Genomic DNA, 15,735 nt, shown 5'->3' on the forward strand with positions numbered 1-15,735 from the left:
TAGTAAGCTTTTATGACTACATAAAGTCATGGTATCAGTCCTTTAGACCTTAGTTATCAATGGTCTATTGTCTATATTTTTATTTTGTTCCCTATTGTAGTTAATTATAAATCCATGCAAAAGGTGCTACACAGTGGCGGTATTTAAATCGCATCCATATTTAGTGCAGTAATGAAACTTAAGGTTTTGGTTCAATGTAGACTATGCCAGTGGTAACCATGGCAGCAGGTCTTGCAGGTGTTGTGGAACTGCTCTCAACATTATTTTGGGTGTCAGTCGGCTGGTGTCCTCGCCTCGTCTCTTAAAAGCCGCTCCTCCCACGGTGGTCATGTCCTGTCCTCCCCACCTCCACTAGTTGTGCAGGAATCTTTCACAAGTCACTGCACAGCTCATCTAGATTACATTACATTACAGGCATTTAGCAGACGCTCTTATCCAGAGCGACTTACAACTTTTTACATAACATTTACATTGCATCCATTTATACAGCTGGATATATACTGAAGCAATGCAGGTTAAGTACCTTGCTCAAGGGTACAACTGCAGTGTCCCACCCAGGAATCGAACCTATGACCTTTTGGTTACAAGCCCAGTTCTTTTTAATGACTATGTCACACTGCCGTCATCTACCGACTTACAGAGTGAAAAGACTAGGCAGCTGGCTACACAAGCACATTAGAGGGCACATTCTGATTATGCACCCTCCCAAATCAATTGAGGGCACTACTGGCTTTAAATTGCAGTTGGGCTATTCAAACTAGGGTATAAAGAAAAACAGGGATAAACATAACCTCAGACTGAAAGCCCACAATGAGACACACCCCAGCCTATAAATCACACGTCATACTCTGCAATCTTTTCTCCACTTCTCTCATTTTCTCTCATGTCACTTCTTCTCTTCAACCCCCTCCCCCATCCCCTCATGTGTTAGCTTAATTGTCCTGACAGTTACACTTTTTTATTTAACTTTATTTTTAAGACAGTATTAGACAATATTGTCGAATGAAAAGCCATTTGCTACCCCTGTCTTAAATTCTCAGGACTTTAGATCAGAACCCATACTTATACTGAGCATCAGCTTCTGATTCTAGTTTTGACAGTTATATTTCACAGAATAGTTATTTTTAGATTTTGCAACCTCGCGGTTCTAGACCTGTGGTCAGAAAATAAACATCCCGTTCCTCTTTTAGTTTTCCATCAACTTTTGCGAGACTTCTGTTTTTGTCTCACTATACTTTTAGTCACCGTGGGTTTTTTTTTCATTTCTTTTTGCTTCTTTTTTTTTTACAACAAAAATGGAACCAAATAAATTGCTAAGCAGTAAGGTCATTGCATTAAATGTGGACTCCATGCTTGTTTTTAAGTAAAAAAGGAAATTGTTTTGTATCCAAATATGGTGGAATTCATGATATGCAAAGGACATTTTAATATGCATACGTGTACAATGCATGCAGTTTTAATATTTATGGTTGTACTCGACCCCCCTGTCTTTTGCACTCTGTCAAAGGCATAGTGCTCTGTTGAGTCTTGCACACACCCTTCCTTTACACATGTAATTTCCGCTGTCTGCAATCGCAAGCCCAGCAACTTCCTGTTGGCAACCAGAAACCTATCAGCAGAGCTGCCTCCTCTTTGAAATGCTTCACAGCTTACCTTCCATGTTGTCCAGGTCAAATTGAAGTAGAAGAATCTTCATTCCAAAACAAATCTGGCTGGCAATCGGTGATTAAATAAATAGCTGCTAGTGGTAGGAAACTGCTCTGTTAATGGCTGAACTTACTTGTATGATAACGGTACTTTGTTCCGCTTTTCTACTAATTACTTCAAAGAAAGGGGTAGTTCCTTGCCATTATTATTGCAAGAACCCACAGTGAAAATTCCTTCTTATTTACTGAAGTAATTTTGAAATGGTCTTTCCATGGTTCCATAGCTAACTCCACAACAAAGTTTAAATCCCAGAATGCACCATGTTATTTCTCTCACTATCCGGATTGAACTGTGCATACTGGGGACTGGAGGCAAAAAAGGAGGCCAAAGAGGTCACTGTACATTTCAAATGATATCTTAATAATGAGATCCTCGTAAAAATATGAATGTTGTATTTGGTCCGGGTCAGCTACCTGAACATGCTTCAAGGGTTATATTTAAAACCCGATTTGTTTCTTAACCATCCATTCACGTATGATATGTTAGTAAGGAACAATGTAACATTCAGATGTTGGATACATCTCACCTGAACACTCATTTGCCAAACAGCACCTTTGTGGGGGGCATTCAAGAGATCTGGGACATTTTCAAAGCTCAGTGGGTAGCCTCCAGTGGTTGAGTAAGGAGATATTTTTCTTGGAATCTGACTTATAGTGATGTGAAAATTAATGGCATCAGAGGTCATAAGGTAGGAGGTCTTAGGGGTGTTTCTGACAACTGCTATTGATAATGTTCTGATATTTACATCTGGAATAATCATTTTTGGGTGATTTTGTAGATTTACACTTATAAATATATGTCTACTCTTCCTCCTCTGTGCCTGAGTTTGAGGTCTATTAATGACGTAAATGTCCATTCATCTTTCCAGCACTCCATCAGAAAGCACAGAAGTTGGTTTACTACTTTTGAATATACAGTAATGCAGTGGTCTCCAACCCTGGTCCTGGAGAGCTACTGGGTCTTTTGGTTTTTGTTTTCACCTTAAAATCAGCACCCAGTTTAGACCCAAGACACCAGGTGAGTTGAGTTAACTGTGTAATCAACTGCTCTAATTGATTCATGAAGTGCAGAGTGACTATGAAAACCAGCAGACCCTGTAGCTCTCCAGGACCAGGGTTGGAGACCACTGCAGTAATGCAGTATCACAGATGGCTTTACCTTCTAAGTGTAGCCTGTACTTTGAAATGATAAGATTGTTTTTGCTGAATTTACCAAATTATCTCCTCCTGCATTCTCTAACTCCACAAAAAATAAAGAATGCTCCAGCATTAGACAGTCAAGAGGAAGCTTTGCAATTACTTGTTAATGGATAGTTCATATGATTGACATGCTTGTTATTCAAGAAAAGTAAACAGAAGCAGTCTCTGTTATCATTACATGCCTCTCAGAAATCAAGCCCTAGCTGTGTGTGCATACATGTAACATGGAATGTGTTGTCGACATAAATATCTCCACGCTATATTTGGTGATGTGTAAAGAGAAATATGGCAACCGAATGTGGCAGAACAGATTCAAAGAGCTCATTTGAACTATGGTATATGGTATATACTATGGTGATGGCCTTCTATATAACCCAGCCTGTTCAGGTGCTCACCATAAGCGTAGGCCAGGCCCTGTAGTCTCGGGTTCGAGCCTCGGCTATGACTGAGAGACTGCAGCGGCCTGAAAGTGGCCTGCAGTTGCCCGGGTTCCTCCGGTTACTATTGCATTACTTCATCCTGGTGCCCGTGGGCTACAAGCTGTGATCGGTGACAAATGCGATGCCCAGAGCTCTCGCCTGTTGGATCACGATGTGTGAAATTGTCAGTTTCATGAGTGTGTGTATTGCCTGACTGCATGCACTTTAGCTGCGGTATGGGTGCGGTGATTCAAGAGTCTAATTCTGGGATTCCAAATTATGGAAAAATTGAGATATTGACTATTTGCTTCTCCAACCAACTATTTTATCCACTTCCCTTTGATAGCCACTAAAGGCAGTGTGGTGCTTCTCCAGTTAAGTCGTTTTAACGTCCTTAAATGTGCCAGTGAGTAACACAGATAAAGCTCACTCTGCCCTGCATGATTTCTAATTAACTCAAGAGCGCTGTAATTTCCGGTAATGGAATGGTGGTTCATCATCTAAGTGTGTTCAGCAACCACAACCCACAATACACCTGGGTTTTGGAGGGGATCTGTCAGAGGTAGTGCTCTGCCTTCTCCGTAATCTAGCTAGCAGACAAATATTACGGTTAAGGGTTCTAACAAAGGCTGCATTGATTCCATGTGTCTAAGTAGCATTGATACTATAAGGGTAGTGTTATAGAGGCATATTGGGGACTAATGTTTGAATCATTTTAATAACAGTAACATTTGTGGCTGAATAGATGGGTAAGAATGATACATTTAGGTTTTGGTTTGAATCTCCTCTTCATATAGGCTATGCCCTGTCTTGACATTAAGTGTGAATCAGAATGGCTTGTTTTTATTTGATTAAATTAGAAACGTTGATTTATTTGTCACATTTATATCACAAGTGGGAAAACGCCTTTTATAGAACAATGCAGCCCAAAGAATTGGACTGAACTGTGCACCGAGGTTTCAGGTAGTAACAGTTTCACTGAGACTGTCAAGTGGATTTCATTATATCCACAAATCTGTTATTTTCCCTGAGATCTAGAATGACAAATAGCACTTTTTAGATATTAGAATTTTTGGAACTAAAATAATGCAGACATAAATTCTGTGCCACATCAGAACCCTAACACGGTTTGAAGATAAACTGCCTGACATGTATTCACCATTGTAAAGAATAACATGTGCAGTACACATTCCCTGTACTCTGCCTATATAATATACAAATTTCTGGCAGGGCAACAGACAGACTGCCAGGCGGTGGGCCAGGGTGTGCACTGGAAGGGTGGGGGAAAAGACATCTGTGTCATGAGGCATTGTGGGTAAGAAATCTGGGATGAATTACTGTGGCTAGCCATACAGACATGGCTGACATGATACCTGAAAACCCACAATTTCTTTGCATGTCATCTCCACACAAAATAGCTACGATAAAAAAGCATCCAGTATCATTCATTGAACATCTTGTGTTTGTGTGTGTGTGTGTGTGCGTGCTTTTTTTTTTTGGTTTTGTTTTTTTTGTTTGTTTTTTTTTGCAAATGTGTCATGATTTAATCTTAGCTATTTCTAATTGACCTTATTCATTGAGTAGTGAATGCTGTTCTGTGAGACTAAATGCATGAATGTGAAAGGTATGGCTCTTCCACATATTCTGTGGTAGCATTTAAAATTGCTGGAACAGATCAGCAATAAGTAGGCCTAATTCATTAGTCCCATCAGTTACGTGGCTTACGTATGTGTAGCAAAATATCTACACTGGATGCTGATTAGACTTCTCTAGTCTGATATAGTAACCTTCATTCTTTCCAGTTTTTAAAGGCTTGAATTGGAGAGGTCATCCACGCTGTGACTAGTCACAGATTGATGACTGCGTCCCACACTCTGTTGTTTCCCTTATTCTTGTGTTGCTTTCTGGGTCACTGGATTTTTACACATGAGCATTATCCTCGAGCTTGATGAAAGACCCGCTTCAGTCCCTTGTGTTTGAGTGCATTGTGAAAGCCAGACACTTGTGGCTTCTCAGCCGAACTAATGTGTAGGCACCTCAACCAAAATGAACGAACAACTTTTAGTTTTCAGCAATATAGGCACCTGAGTTTGTGTGTCAAGTTTTTTTTTCCATTTTGTGGTACGTCCAACGGGATTCATTTGTCGTGTTAAAGCCTTTATTGTTATTTAGTTTGTCCTTTTTACTTGGCTTTAAAGAGAGGTCTCTTGATAGAATGAAAGATATTTTCTTGCCAACAAAACAGTGTTATATATTCACGTCTTTTCTCCAGTTGAGAGCAAATTACATTTTGACTCGCCAGAAAAGAAGAACATTATTTTTTTGGGTCTTGCTGTCATATTCTTTTATGTTAACATATAATATTAATTATGAAAATACCAATCTGCGTCTGATGTGCTGTGCCTGTGTGATGCACAAAGGCTGGATATAAGCAGGAGACTTGTCAGCCCTCTCTGCATCTGTTTTGCTTTCCGTTGAGTGATTGTGGGTTCTGGGATCGTTTGACAGGCCTATTGTGACAATGTGTTCATTATCCGCACATCGTTCTCGTTATAAGGGGTGCATTTTTCATCCATTGCAGTAATTCTGAAATCTTGGACTCTCAGGGAGAGAAACCCATTTGCCACTCAGAACGAGACCATCTATTCTGACTCGCACATGTGAGCTGTTTGTTGACCCCTTCTTGTCAAGCAGAAAAAGAAAAACAACCAAGGCACATCTTAAAGGGGGGCTGGAGACAAAAAGCAATCTGTTTTTCTGTTGTTTACAGGCTGGAAGGGGTTTGGCAGAATTACCCTCGCTCAGAGATGCAAAGCAACAGAATTTTATCCTTTTAACCTGGAATAATGTTCTCACAGTCATAATACTCATTAGATTATGACAAGCTGCGGTGTTGTGGCTTAAGTTTTCTGTTTTCTGTCTCCCCCCTTTCTTTTAATCTAGGCATGTTCTCCTCTTTTCACACCAGGGGTATTAGGAGAGGAAATTATTTTTTAACTGTGCCCTGTGTATTTGTGATGCAGAGAGGCTTTTGATATGCATATGGAGCCTTTTCGAAATGGAGCGCAGGCCTTGTGGAAAGCTATCGCTAACACTCTGTGGGAGCACCTGGATGAAATTGTCCGTGACACAGAGACTCTAGCATCTGGCCCTGGCTGTCCTGTTTGCAAACACTGTCTGCTATAAATTCAAGTAATCACCCACACAGGCATTTTAAACACACACACACACATATATATATATATATATATATATATATATATATGTATATATGTATACACTATATGACCTGACGTATGTGGACACCCCTTGGTCTGAGGCTGTTTTTCATGGTTTGAGCTAGGCTCCTTAGTTCCAGTGAAGGAAAATCTTCATGCAACAGCGTACAATCACATTCTAGATAATTCTGTGCTTCCCCAACAGTTTGGGGAATGCCCTTTCCTGTTTGAACATGACAATGCCCCCAGGCACACAGCAAGGTCCATATAGAAGAATGGTGTGGAAGACCTTGTCTGGCCCGCACAGATGCCAACATTGCGGCAAAACTTTATAGTGAGTCGGTTTATTTTTTAGAATTACCTGCAGTTGAAAAATGCCCCTATCGACACCACAAGAGTGTTATTGTTAGTAAAACACCCTGCCCACTGTATGTGGTGAAGTCAGACCTATGAAACAGGTCCCTGGCTCACCTCAGGTCTCAGTAGGGCATCTGACAAACAGCCTGACTCATGGATTCACCTTTGGATTGACTCCACATCTTTTTTATCTACCATATTCCCCCCTGATTTAGAAGCATGTGCACTGTGCATTCAGCAGACGTGTAGGCGTTGTTTTGAAAGTGTCCGGTTCAGGCACACAGTTAGCCTCGGGAAAGTAGAGCCTGATTCTATAGTAGGCTCAAACTCTGCAGGCTGGGGACCTCCCCGGTCTCCCTCCAGCACAATGGTGCCCCACTGTTCTCACTGCTTCCACCTGGGTAAATTCCGGGTTCGGCTGCCAGAATTGTCGAGTCTTTGAGGAAGTAATGGGTAACAGAACACACTGACAGGACCAAAACAAAAATGTGTTTTCCCCTACTGTATGTATCTTGAGCCCAAAAGATATGAAAAACCAAATGTCCCTTTTTTCTGTAAGTTTATACTGAGGCTGTTCCCTTGTTTTTAAGTATTTTGAGTTATTGTAATCAAAGGCTTCTGCCGCTGTCAATAATTAGCACTGTATTTGACTGCTGTAGTTCATCTGCCAAAGTTGCTGTGCTGGCATCATACGGTTGGCCTAAAATTGTCAATGTGGATCTCAAATTCGAATCACCCAACCGCAGCAACGGTGACTGTGGCATGCCAGGCATATTTGGGGATTAAACTGAATTTCTGTAACCTGTAATCAAGTCAATTTAACTGGAAGTATTTTTATCTAGCGCCCATATCAGATTACCATCCACGACTTTCCACATTATGTGGAATATATATATGGCCTTTGGGGAAAAAAACAGCAGTCAGGGCTCTTTCAACATCACTACTGAAGTTCCCGTGTTTATACATTTTGGCCAGCAGAGGGCGTGTGTACATCTTTTGACAACAGCTGCTTTCACTAGATTTTTGTCTTGATTCTTGATTACATTTTCAGAAGGGAAGTGAAGAATAACTTCTGTCCTGAATGTAGTTCTTTGTTTGTTTGGTTTTATCTCCCATTGCTTCATAATCAATCATAAATGTGGAATTTCTATTATTTCTATAACTTCTCTGTTAATATAAAAACAGAAAAGTGCTAATTGTCCACTTGTAGATACCAAAGCTGGAATGAATTTCCATTATTTACACCAATTCTAAGCTGTTTTCTTCGATAACTGTTAAGTGTTTCCCAATGGCTTCCAGGTGCTGGCAGTGTGTTTCTTGCAAGAACCCACTATACCTTCTTCGAGCTCCTGCCATTGACCAAACATATGGAATTTTAATGGCCGCTGGTTGTTCACACCAGATCACAGGGACAGGGAATCTGACACACCGACGTTTCCAGTTTGCACCCAGTCGACTCCCATGAATGAATGTTATGTTTTCCACTTGGAGCTCTCAGTCACTGTCAGTCAGGGCCAATGCAGCTGCAATCCCTAGCGGACCCAAACAGCTCATTTCAAACTGTTTTGGTTTCCGTCGTTACCAGTAATGTCTTTTCCTGCACAGGATATGAGGCTCTCACAAAAGAAAACTGAGCTCAGTGCCTCTCTGTGCTTTTGGAAGTTCTGTAATTATTTCTCTCCACGTCTGCACCACTGGGAGCAGGAACGAATGGCCCTGGTGAATCTGAGAACTGACGCTCGCTAGTTACTGACCCTTGGGGTGCAGTGAAAGCCCATAGCAGATCTGTGTCTCTTAAAACACACACACACACACAGTGCGAGGACTCAAAGCAGGAAGAGTGAAAGGATCTTTACCTTATTTCCTTGCTGAAGAGGTCTAAGCCAGAGGTTCACTGACTTTGTTGGTTTGATTTATTCTGCTTTGCACTAATTACTTTAGCCGTGTGCTTTGCTGAGGGCTCTCTTGCACACTAACTTACTCAGGGGCTGTTTGTAGTAAAACGCTGTTTTATTGCATATTTCATCACTTTTACATTTCACGGACTGTTGTCGAATAGAATCACATTACTTAGCGCATTGTCATACTTTACTATTTTCTTCCATGAGAAAAGATTTTAGAACCGAAAGCAAATAACAACAGAGAATAAACATTTTTCAATAAGAAATGTATTTTTTTAGCAGCTCTCTGTGATTAAATATTCTGTAATAACTAGAGGGTTTTTGTTCATATATTCTCTGGCACTAACTGCAAACATTACCAGCGAAGAGCCGCAAATCTTACATTATCTGACACTGATACTTACATTACTGGCTTTATCAGTATTTACAATTGAGATTATGCACCTGTTTACAAGTATTACATGAAAGGAAACCACTAAACATGCTTGTAATACAGATTTGTTTTTTTTAAAAACTCAGAAAAAATTATAAAATAAGATTAGGATAACCTGGCTGATTGGTTGGGGGGTTGTTTTTGTTATTTTTCACGAGATATAGCTCCTAATCTTCTCATAAAAATGCCACCACAGGAACACCATGTTGGCAGAGGAACACAAAGGATATCATTGATTCCGGGTGGCAGGGCATTTTGAGAGGAGCAGGATGGGAAACACGATTTCATTAAGGGAGTTAGGAAGAGCCAGGGGTCAGTGATTTAGGAAGGCCTGTCCTGGCCTGTCACCTGCGCATATGATGAGCAGCTTTCCTCAACAGGAGACTCTGACTATAACTGTGTCATATGGCTTTCCCAAACATTAAAACCATCTGTGGGGCTGCTGTGCTTATCTGAGCTTGGCTTGCTAACACATCTGTCCATGCATAAAATAGATCCAGCATATTGGAATGCAAACCTAACCTAATGCATTACAATGCGAGGAAATGAATTCAGTCAGACATTTCAAATACAATACAGTTGGCAATCCTGCATATTCCAGATGTAAGCCACGGAGAACCTGAGTGGAATGTCAAATGGTCTCAAGGACGGTAGTTCTGCAGTCAGGGATGGTTCCTTATACAAGACACTATTCTTGCATTATGGAATGTCCTTTGAGTTTGAAGTTCAAAAGCAGTAATATGTGTATAGTCACAAGGGATTTTTTTTATATGATCACTTTGAAACAGAAGGGTATTCACTGCTCCCATTCCCCTTTGGTCGGACAGTAATTTGAACAACAGAGTGAATATGATGAATGGGATAGTACAGGAGTTAGTGGCTCACTAGTGGTTGAGTGGCTCAGTTCAATGAAACAATACAGCTCACAGAAGGAATGTGGCTTTCTGTTCAAACCAAAGCAGTGTTCATTTAGCAGGACACTGCCTTCAACAAACACTGCACTTGTTTGGGGTAAGCATCTGAGGACAAACTGATTAATAGTAGTCTTCATCGTACTCTCTTGTCTGGTCATACCCAAACATTTCTGTCATATTTTCTGATAAATAGGCAGACATCTCATCTGGAAAATAAAAGAAGAAAACATTAGGTAGTGAAGCACTGCATCTGACACATTTTGTCCTTTTCAGTTGCTATTTACTCAACTACATTTCCCATAATAACTTAAGAATGTAGGGATGGGCACATTCAATACAGAATGCAATGGAACTGTGTCCTTAATGGGTAAAATAAGCTCTTCATACAGTAGGTTCAGTCACCTCAGTATCCACAAAATTCCTGTACCCACAAAATGTGAGATAATATCTCAGAATGGAAAACTGCAGTGTTGGCTTAAATAAACTTTACAAACTTCAGCTTAAAGCTGAATGTTCCCGGAGTTCTATTAAACTCCATGGTTGCTCAGTCCTGGGTGTGTGTGTGTGTGTGTGTGTGTGCGTGCAAGTGTGGGTGTGTGTGTGTGTGTGCGTGGAGCTGTAAATCAGGAAAGGTAACAGGTTATAATTAGATTCTTCCTACCAGGCCCCAGTACTCCCAGCACACCCGATGCAGAGACACTGCCCAGTGCATTGTGGGCCACACAGCGGTAAGTTCCCGCATCCCCTGGTGCGAGGCCCTCGATCTGGAGCCAGCTGGACAGCTCGTACTTCTGGGGACCCCCCCGTGTCTGGCCAGCACACCACAGAGAAAGGTCAACATTGACATATGCAAACTGAGACCCAAATTGCATGGGCTGGTGAAAACAGAGAAACTCTGCGCCAATCTTTTTATGCTTTCCTCCTTATGAACAGCAGCATGTATTTGTTCATTATAATTGAATAATGCCTCTTAACTAATGTGACTAGTTTTAGGCCAGTGAACGATGTGTGTGTGGTATTCGGTGTCATATTGCTATTAATTGAGAAGGAATGTTTAAAATGTTGTTTTATTCAACCCTCCCAATGTGCATTATGTAGAGAGAGTGTAGTAAAAGGATGTTGACTCTTCAATGTTAAACTTGATGTTTACTTATGATTTATTCTACATTAATATCATAATAAATGACAATTTATGGTGTAATGAGGGCCATTACATTTTCTTGCCTTACTGCATTGCCAAAGTGCACATGTTTTACAGACAGAAACAGTCTCCCCATTCACCAGGGGACAGCCCCACCATTACTGTTCCCATTATTGATGGACCTCATGCACCTGAGGTAGCCATAAGGATCACATTAATCTTTAAGACTGAAGCAAACTAGCAAGCTTGATAGTTTCTCTAGACCAAACATGAAGGGCAATATGTTTGCCATGAGATTAAAGACTGGCCATGTGGCGATATAAATAGGCATACATTCTTACATACATTGTAATTATGTTTTCAAAACATAGACCAAGACAAAACATCCCCGTATGGCACTACGTCCCTTGTAGTGAAATGACTGGAAATAGACCAAACTAAACAATACAGCTGTGCTGCCATGTACCACATAATAATCTGACTCTCAGACCAACTGTAATTAATCTGTTTGTCATAATCATTTCTGTTCCTATTCAATCTCCCGAAAAGGTCTAATCTTGATATAAAAATATGAAATATTAACAAGTGTCTTGATTCTTTTCAGGTGATTGGGTAAACTGAACAAACCCTTTCCAATAAGCACTTTCAGGACTGATATTTAACTTCATGGCACCAGAATAGCAATACTTCACTGTATATATTAAACTGTGTAGGTTACTCATTTCACATTGTATAGATTTGGTGTAACGGTGAGAATGGATTGTAATTTATGGTCACAATAAATAGCCTATATTTACTAGCCTATTAAGTTTTTGCATCATTTCAATTATATTGTTAATTCAGGTAATGAAATATGGGGGGTAAAAAACGTTGTGAAATAGGAAGATGTTGCTGACTTCCCATTGCATGTCTATTAATTCATAATGGGTTCGTTATCCAGATTCTAGATTTCAATTCTATTTACCTGCACAGAAATATGAGGGTCGTCTCCCGGAAGGGTAACGTCATTGCCATCCTTCTTCCATTCAATTAACGCCATTGGATATGCGAAGACCTCGCACAGGAACGACATGGTGCTCCCAGTCACGTTTACAAGGTTATGTGGTGGGACCTTAATGAGAGGAGCTTAAAACATAGAAGTCACGATCACGAGCGCGTTTTTGGCACTGGCAAATGGCAAAATATTTTTTTTGTGGATCCCGATGGGGAAATAGCTGGAAATAAGAACAGGCTCCATTTCAGTAGCACAACCTAAGTGGAAGTAAAGTAACAGATTCTCTCTTGTTCGTAGTTTAGATTTTGAATCCCGAAATATTAACACTAGTGACAAAACAAAGTACCCTACATAAACTTCTTATCGCATGATTCCATTGAAAAATTCCATTTTTGTCTGGTTTGTCTGTGATGCTTCTTCGATTTTCAGTAGTTTGCTAGTTATTCGTGTTTTTATAAGATATCACCCATAATGTATCAAACATGAGCTGATGGCTTTACCCTACTATTATCCATTCTTAAAAGTATTATAAAATATATTTTAAAATAGTTTTATTAGTATAGGTTTTTTTAAAATCAATATAACATACCTGTTCGGCATGGGCCGTTTTCCTCAACACTTAGTCCTAATGTAGAATAAGCCGCTTCTTTAAACTGACAAATATTCATGTACGTTCTGCCGTCCGAACCACACACTGCCTCTTGGAATTTGCAAATACACTGCGGCTCTGGTATCTCTCCCAGTCCAAGGTCTGAGATGTCGATTTTGCACTGGAGATCCGATCCACAGAGACCGTAAAAACTGTTACGGGAGTCCAGGTCACACGGCTGTCCTTCCAAATTCCCGCACTCGGAGCAGCAACCACAGCTATCCAAAACTATCCCCGCTCTGCAACCCAGTGCCGCTGGACACAGATCTGGTGAACACTGATCGCATAGAGTCTCATTTTTGCTGTCTATTTCATCTTCTACCATGTCTGATTCAACTGGCTCAGCATCTTCACCGGTGTCCTCAAACTTGTTATTTGGAAAGCTTTCACTGTTTCTCAGGCTCAGCACTATTAATACTAAAACGAGTCTACACCATGGCATGGTGACTGTTTTAATAACTAACAGCTAGAAAGCTATATATATTTCCCGATGTCTTTAAGCTTATGTTGACTGTAAACAAAATATATGCATATATTTTGCAACGCTCGATGAATGGCCTGTTAATGCATCAGTTTTAGTTGTTCAATTCAATCCTCCGTGTTTTATCTTCCCGTAAGTAATAAATTCTCTCTTGTTTCCAAACAGTTGCTTGCCCGTGCCGTTGTCATCTGGTGAGGAGAGCTGAAAACTGTCCAGTCTTCACTCATAAAGTTTTTGCTGAAAAGAGAGCGTGTTGCCTATAGCTCCACTGGTGCCCCCCGTCCTCTCCTTGTAAAACAATAAAAAGAGGGGGAACGCTGCATTCGATCTTTTGCTGAAGTTACAGCAGCTATGAAGTAACTTAAATGTAGAGGAACTTGTTGTATTCACATAATTCTGGAAAAAATAAAGACCGCAGGAAAGCTGTAATCCGCCGGCAAGAAGCGAAGCGCAGCGCCTTTGATGTTTCTGCTTTCTCCAGTCTCTCACGCGTCCCTCATTGATCCCCATCCCCCCAGCGGTGGCCTGTCTGTACCTTGAGCTGGGATGATTGAGAACAGCTTTGTGAAGCATCTGCCCCAGCCAAACCTCATGAATAGGCTATTTCAATACCCTTTTCTTATAAGAATATAGGCGACTTTATTTTGCGAGTCCTCTCCAACTATTTGCTACTGCCAAATATTAAGTTCACTGAGTCATTTATATGATCCCCAGTAGTCTAAACACAGCATACCATTTCTAACGGTATCTGTATAATATTACATTCTTCATGTGCATGTTATGTAAGGAATATAAAACGTTTTGATAGAAATATGAGACGCCATACCACTCATTGTGTTTTTGTACAAGGACCACGAGATGGCAGCAACGTATAAACATTTACAGACACTTGCACATTTCAATGTGAATTTATATAAAATGACCATGTTCAAACGACTTGTGTGAATCGATAAAATATTTTGTAGTTGTCTGTTTTTCAAAAGAAATGTTTTTTAAAGAAATACATACAAGACATTTGTAATGAGTCACCTAAGTGTGACAGAAGCAAGAAAATTGGGGTGAGTGAGGGATCAGCGTTTCAGCACCTATCTGCCTCCTTTTGATGGTGTAACACGGCTGTTTTCATTTGACTCCGAGAAGGCCATATATACTATTCACCTTAAATGCAGCATAAAATGAACATAGATAATTGAGAAATGCTTCCCAGGTATACAAAAAAATCTACAGTGACATTACAGAAGTCATTGATGATTAAGCTGAATTTTTGTGGGTGAATCAGCCTCCTAAATATTTCACACAGCATTATTGATTGATATTCATTCATATATATATTTCACATACACATAATATTGGAATGTTTCAATTGCTGGTCTGTGGCTGGTCAAAGTCCAAAGGCTGGTCCGCAATTGGTCAAAGCTGGTTAAGCTGTTAGAGTAAGCTGGTGGCCAAACTGGGGTACTAGCTGACTATAGGCTGGTCAGCTGGTGGAAGACACAAGTTTACCAGCTTAAGCTGGTTTCAGTTGGAATTTTCATCAGAGTTTCATGAATCTTTAATTAATATTAATATGGCATCGGATCCACCACCCAAATACAGTGCTGTTAAATCCAGTTGTAGTTTTTTTTTTGTCTTTTTAATACCATATATCAAACAAACACACACACATTTCATCAGTACATTTTATTTGGTCAGGTTGGGCAGCCATGAAGCAACAGTTTGTCAGTCAGAAACTGGCATTTAAGTTTGCAGATGTTCTTTTTCAGGATTTAGTCATGTTATAATGTTGCAAAGATAATACAAAAATTCCTTCAACATTTTTGTCTGAAATAACTTTACTGATAACTGTAACCAAAACCTAGATATTCATGTCTGCCTGATCAAGGAAGTGTACAACACTTATTTCAAGTTCTAACACACACAGGGCTAAACCTGTGTGATCACATTGCAACAAAAAATCTCTTGCTGAAGTTTTAGTGAAAAATGTCAGAATCACCTATGTCTGTGTTGTATTTTTTCTCTGACAATTCATAAAATAAAGCGTCTGTGGCTCTCACTAAGAATATAGTTCCTCTGAATGTCTCTCTGTGTTCCATACAGCAGAACAATGCCCTCAGAGACACGTGTCCCCTGTCCAGGGATTAGTTTGGCTTTCATTTAATGTTGTGAGGGCTACATTAGTGTCAGCACTTCCAAATGGATTGCATTGACATAGGCTTAAATGCACAACTCATGTTTATTCTGAAAGGAATAACAATGGTTTTTGCAATTCAGGATTATTTTAGGCATACTGTGGTACTTACTGCTTCTCAACTCCAGTACATT

General features: G+C 40.1%; 1 protein-coding gene and 1 long non-coding RNA gene across 3 annotated transcripts in view; one reads left to right on the forward strand and one right to left on the reverse strand.

Annotated features, from left to right (window-relative positions):
- The window catches only part of LOC118206451, a 191,401-nt gene extending 176,505 nt beyond the window's left edge, over positions 1–14,896 (forward strand). Inside the window, exon 3 of one of the 2 annotated variants that reach the window (XR_004761198.1) lies at positions 13,579–14,896. This is a non-coding gene — a long non-coding RNA (uncharacterized LOC118206451). Of the gene's footprint in view, positions 1–10,812; positions 10,897–13,578 lie in introns of those variants that run through there. The other variant, XR_004761197.1, reaches the window with a different exon arrangement.
- Positions 8,945–13,587, reverse strand: kazald3 (Kazal-type serine peptidase inhibitor domain 3). The gene is made up of 4 exons (XM_035379195.1): positions 12,873–13,587; positions 12,254–12,414; positions 10,810–10,957; positions 8,945–10,354 (listed from the first exon to the last, which is right to left on the reverse strand). The coding sequence occupies exons 1-4, from the start codon at positions 13,372–13,374 to the stop codon at positions 10,269–10,271; spliced, it is 897 nt and encodes a 298-aa protein (XP_035235086.1). The 5' UTR covers positions 13,375–13,587; the 3' UTR covers positions 8,945–10,268.
- Positions 14,897–15,735: the final 839 nt, after the last annotated feature.

Source organism: Anguilla anguilla, chromosome 10 (genome assembly GCF_013347855.1).
Source record: "Anguilla anguilla isolate fAngAng1 chromosome 10, fAngAng1.pri, whole genome shotgun sequence".
Classification (NCBI taxonomy): Eukaryota; Metazoa; Chordata; class Actinopteri; order Anguilliformes; family Anguillidae; genus Anguilla; species Anguilla anguilla.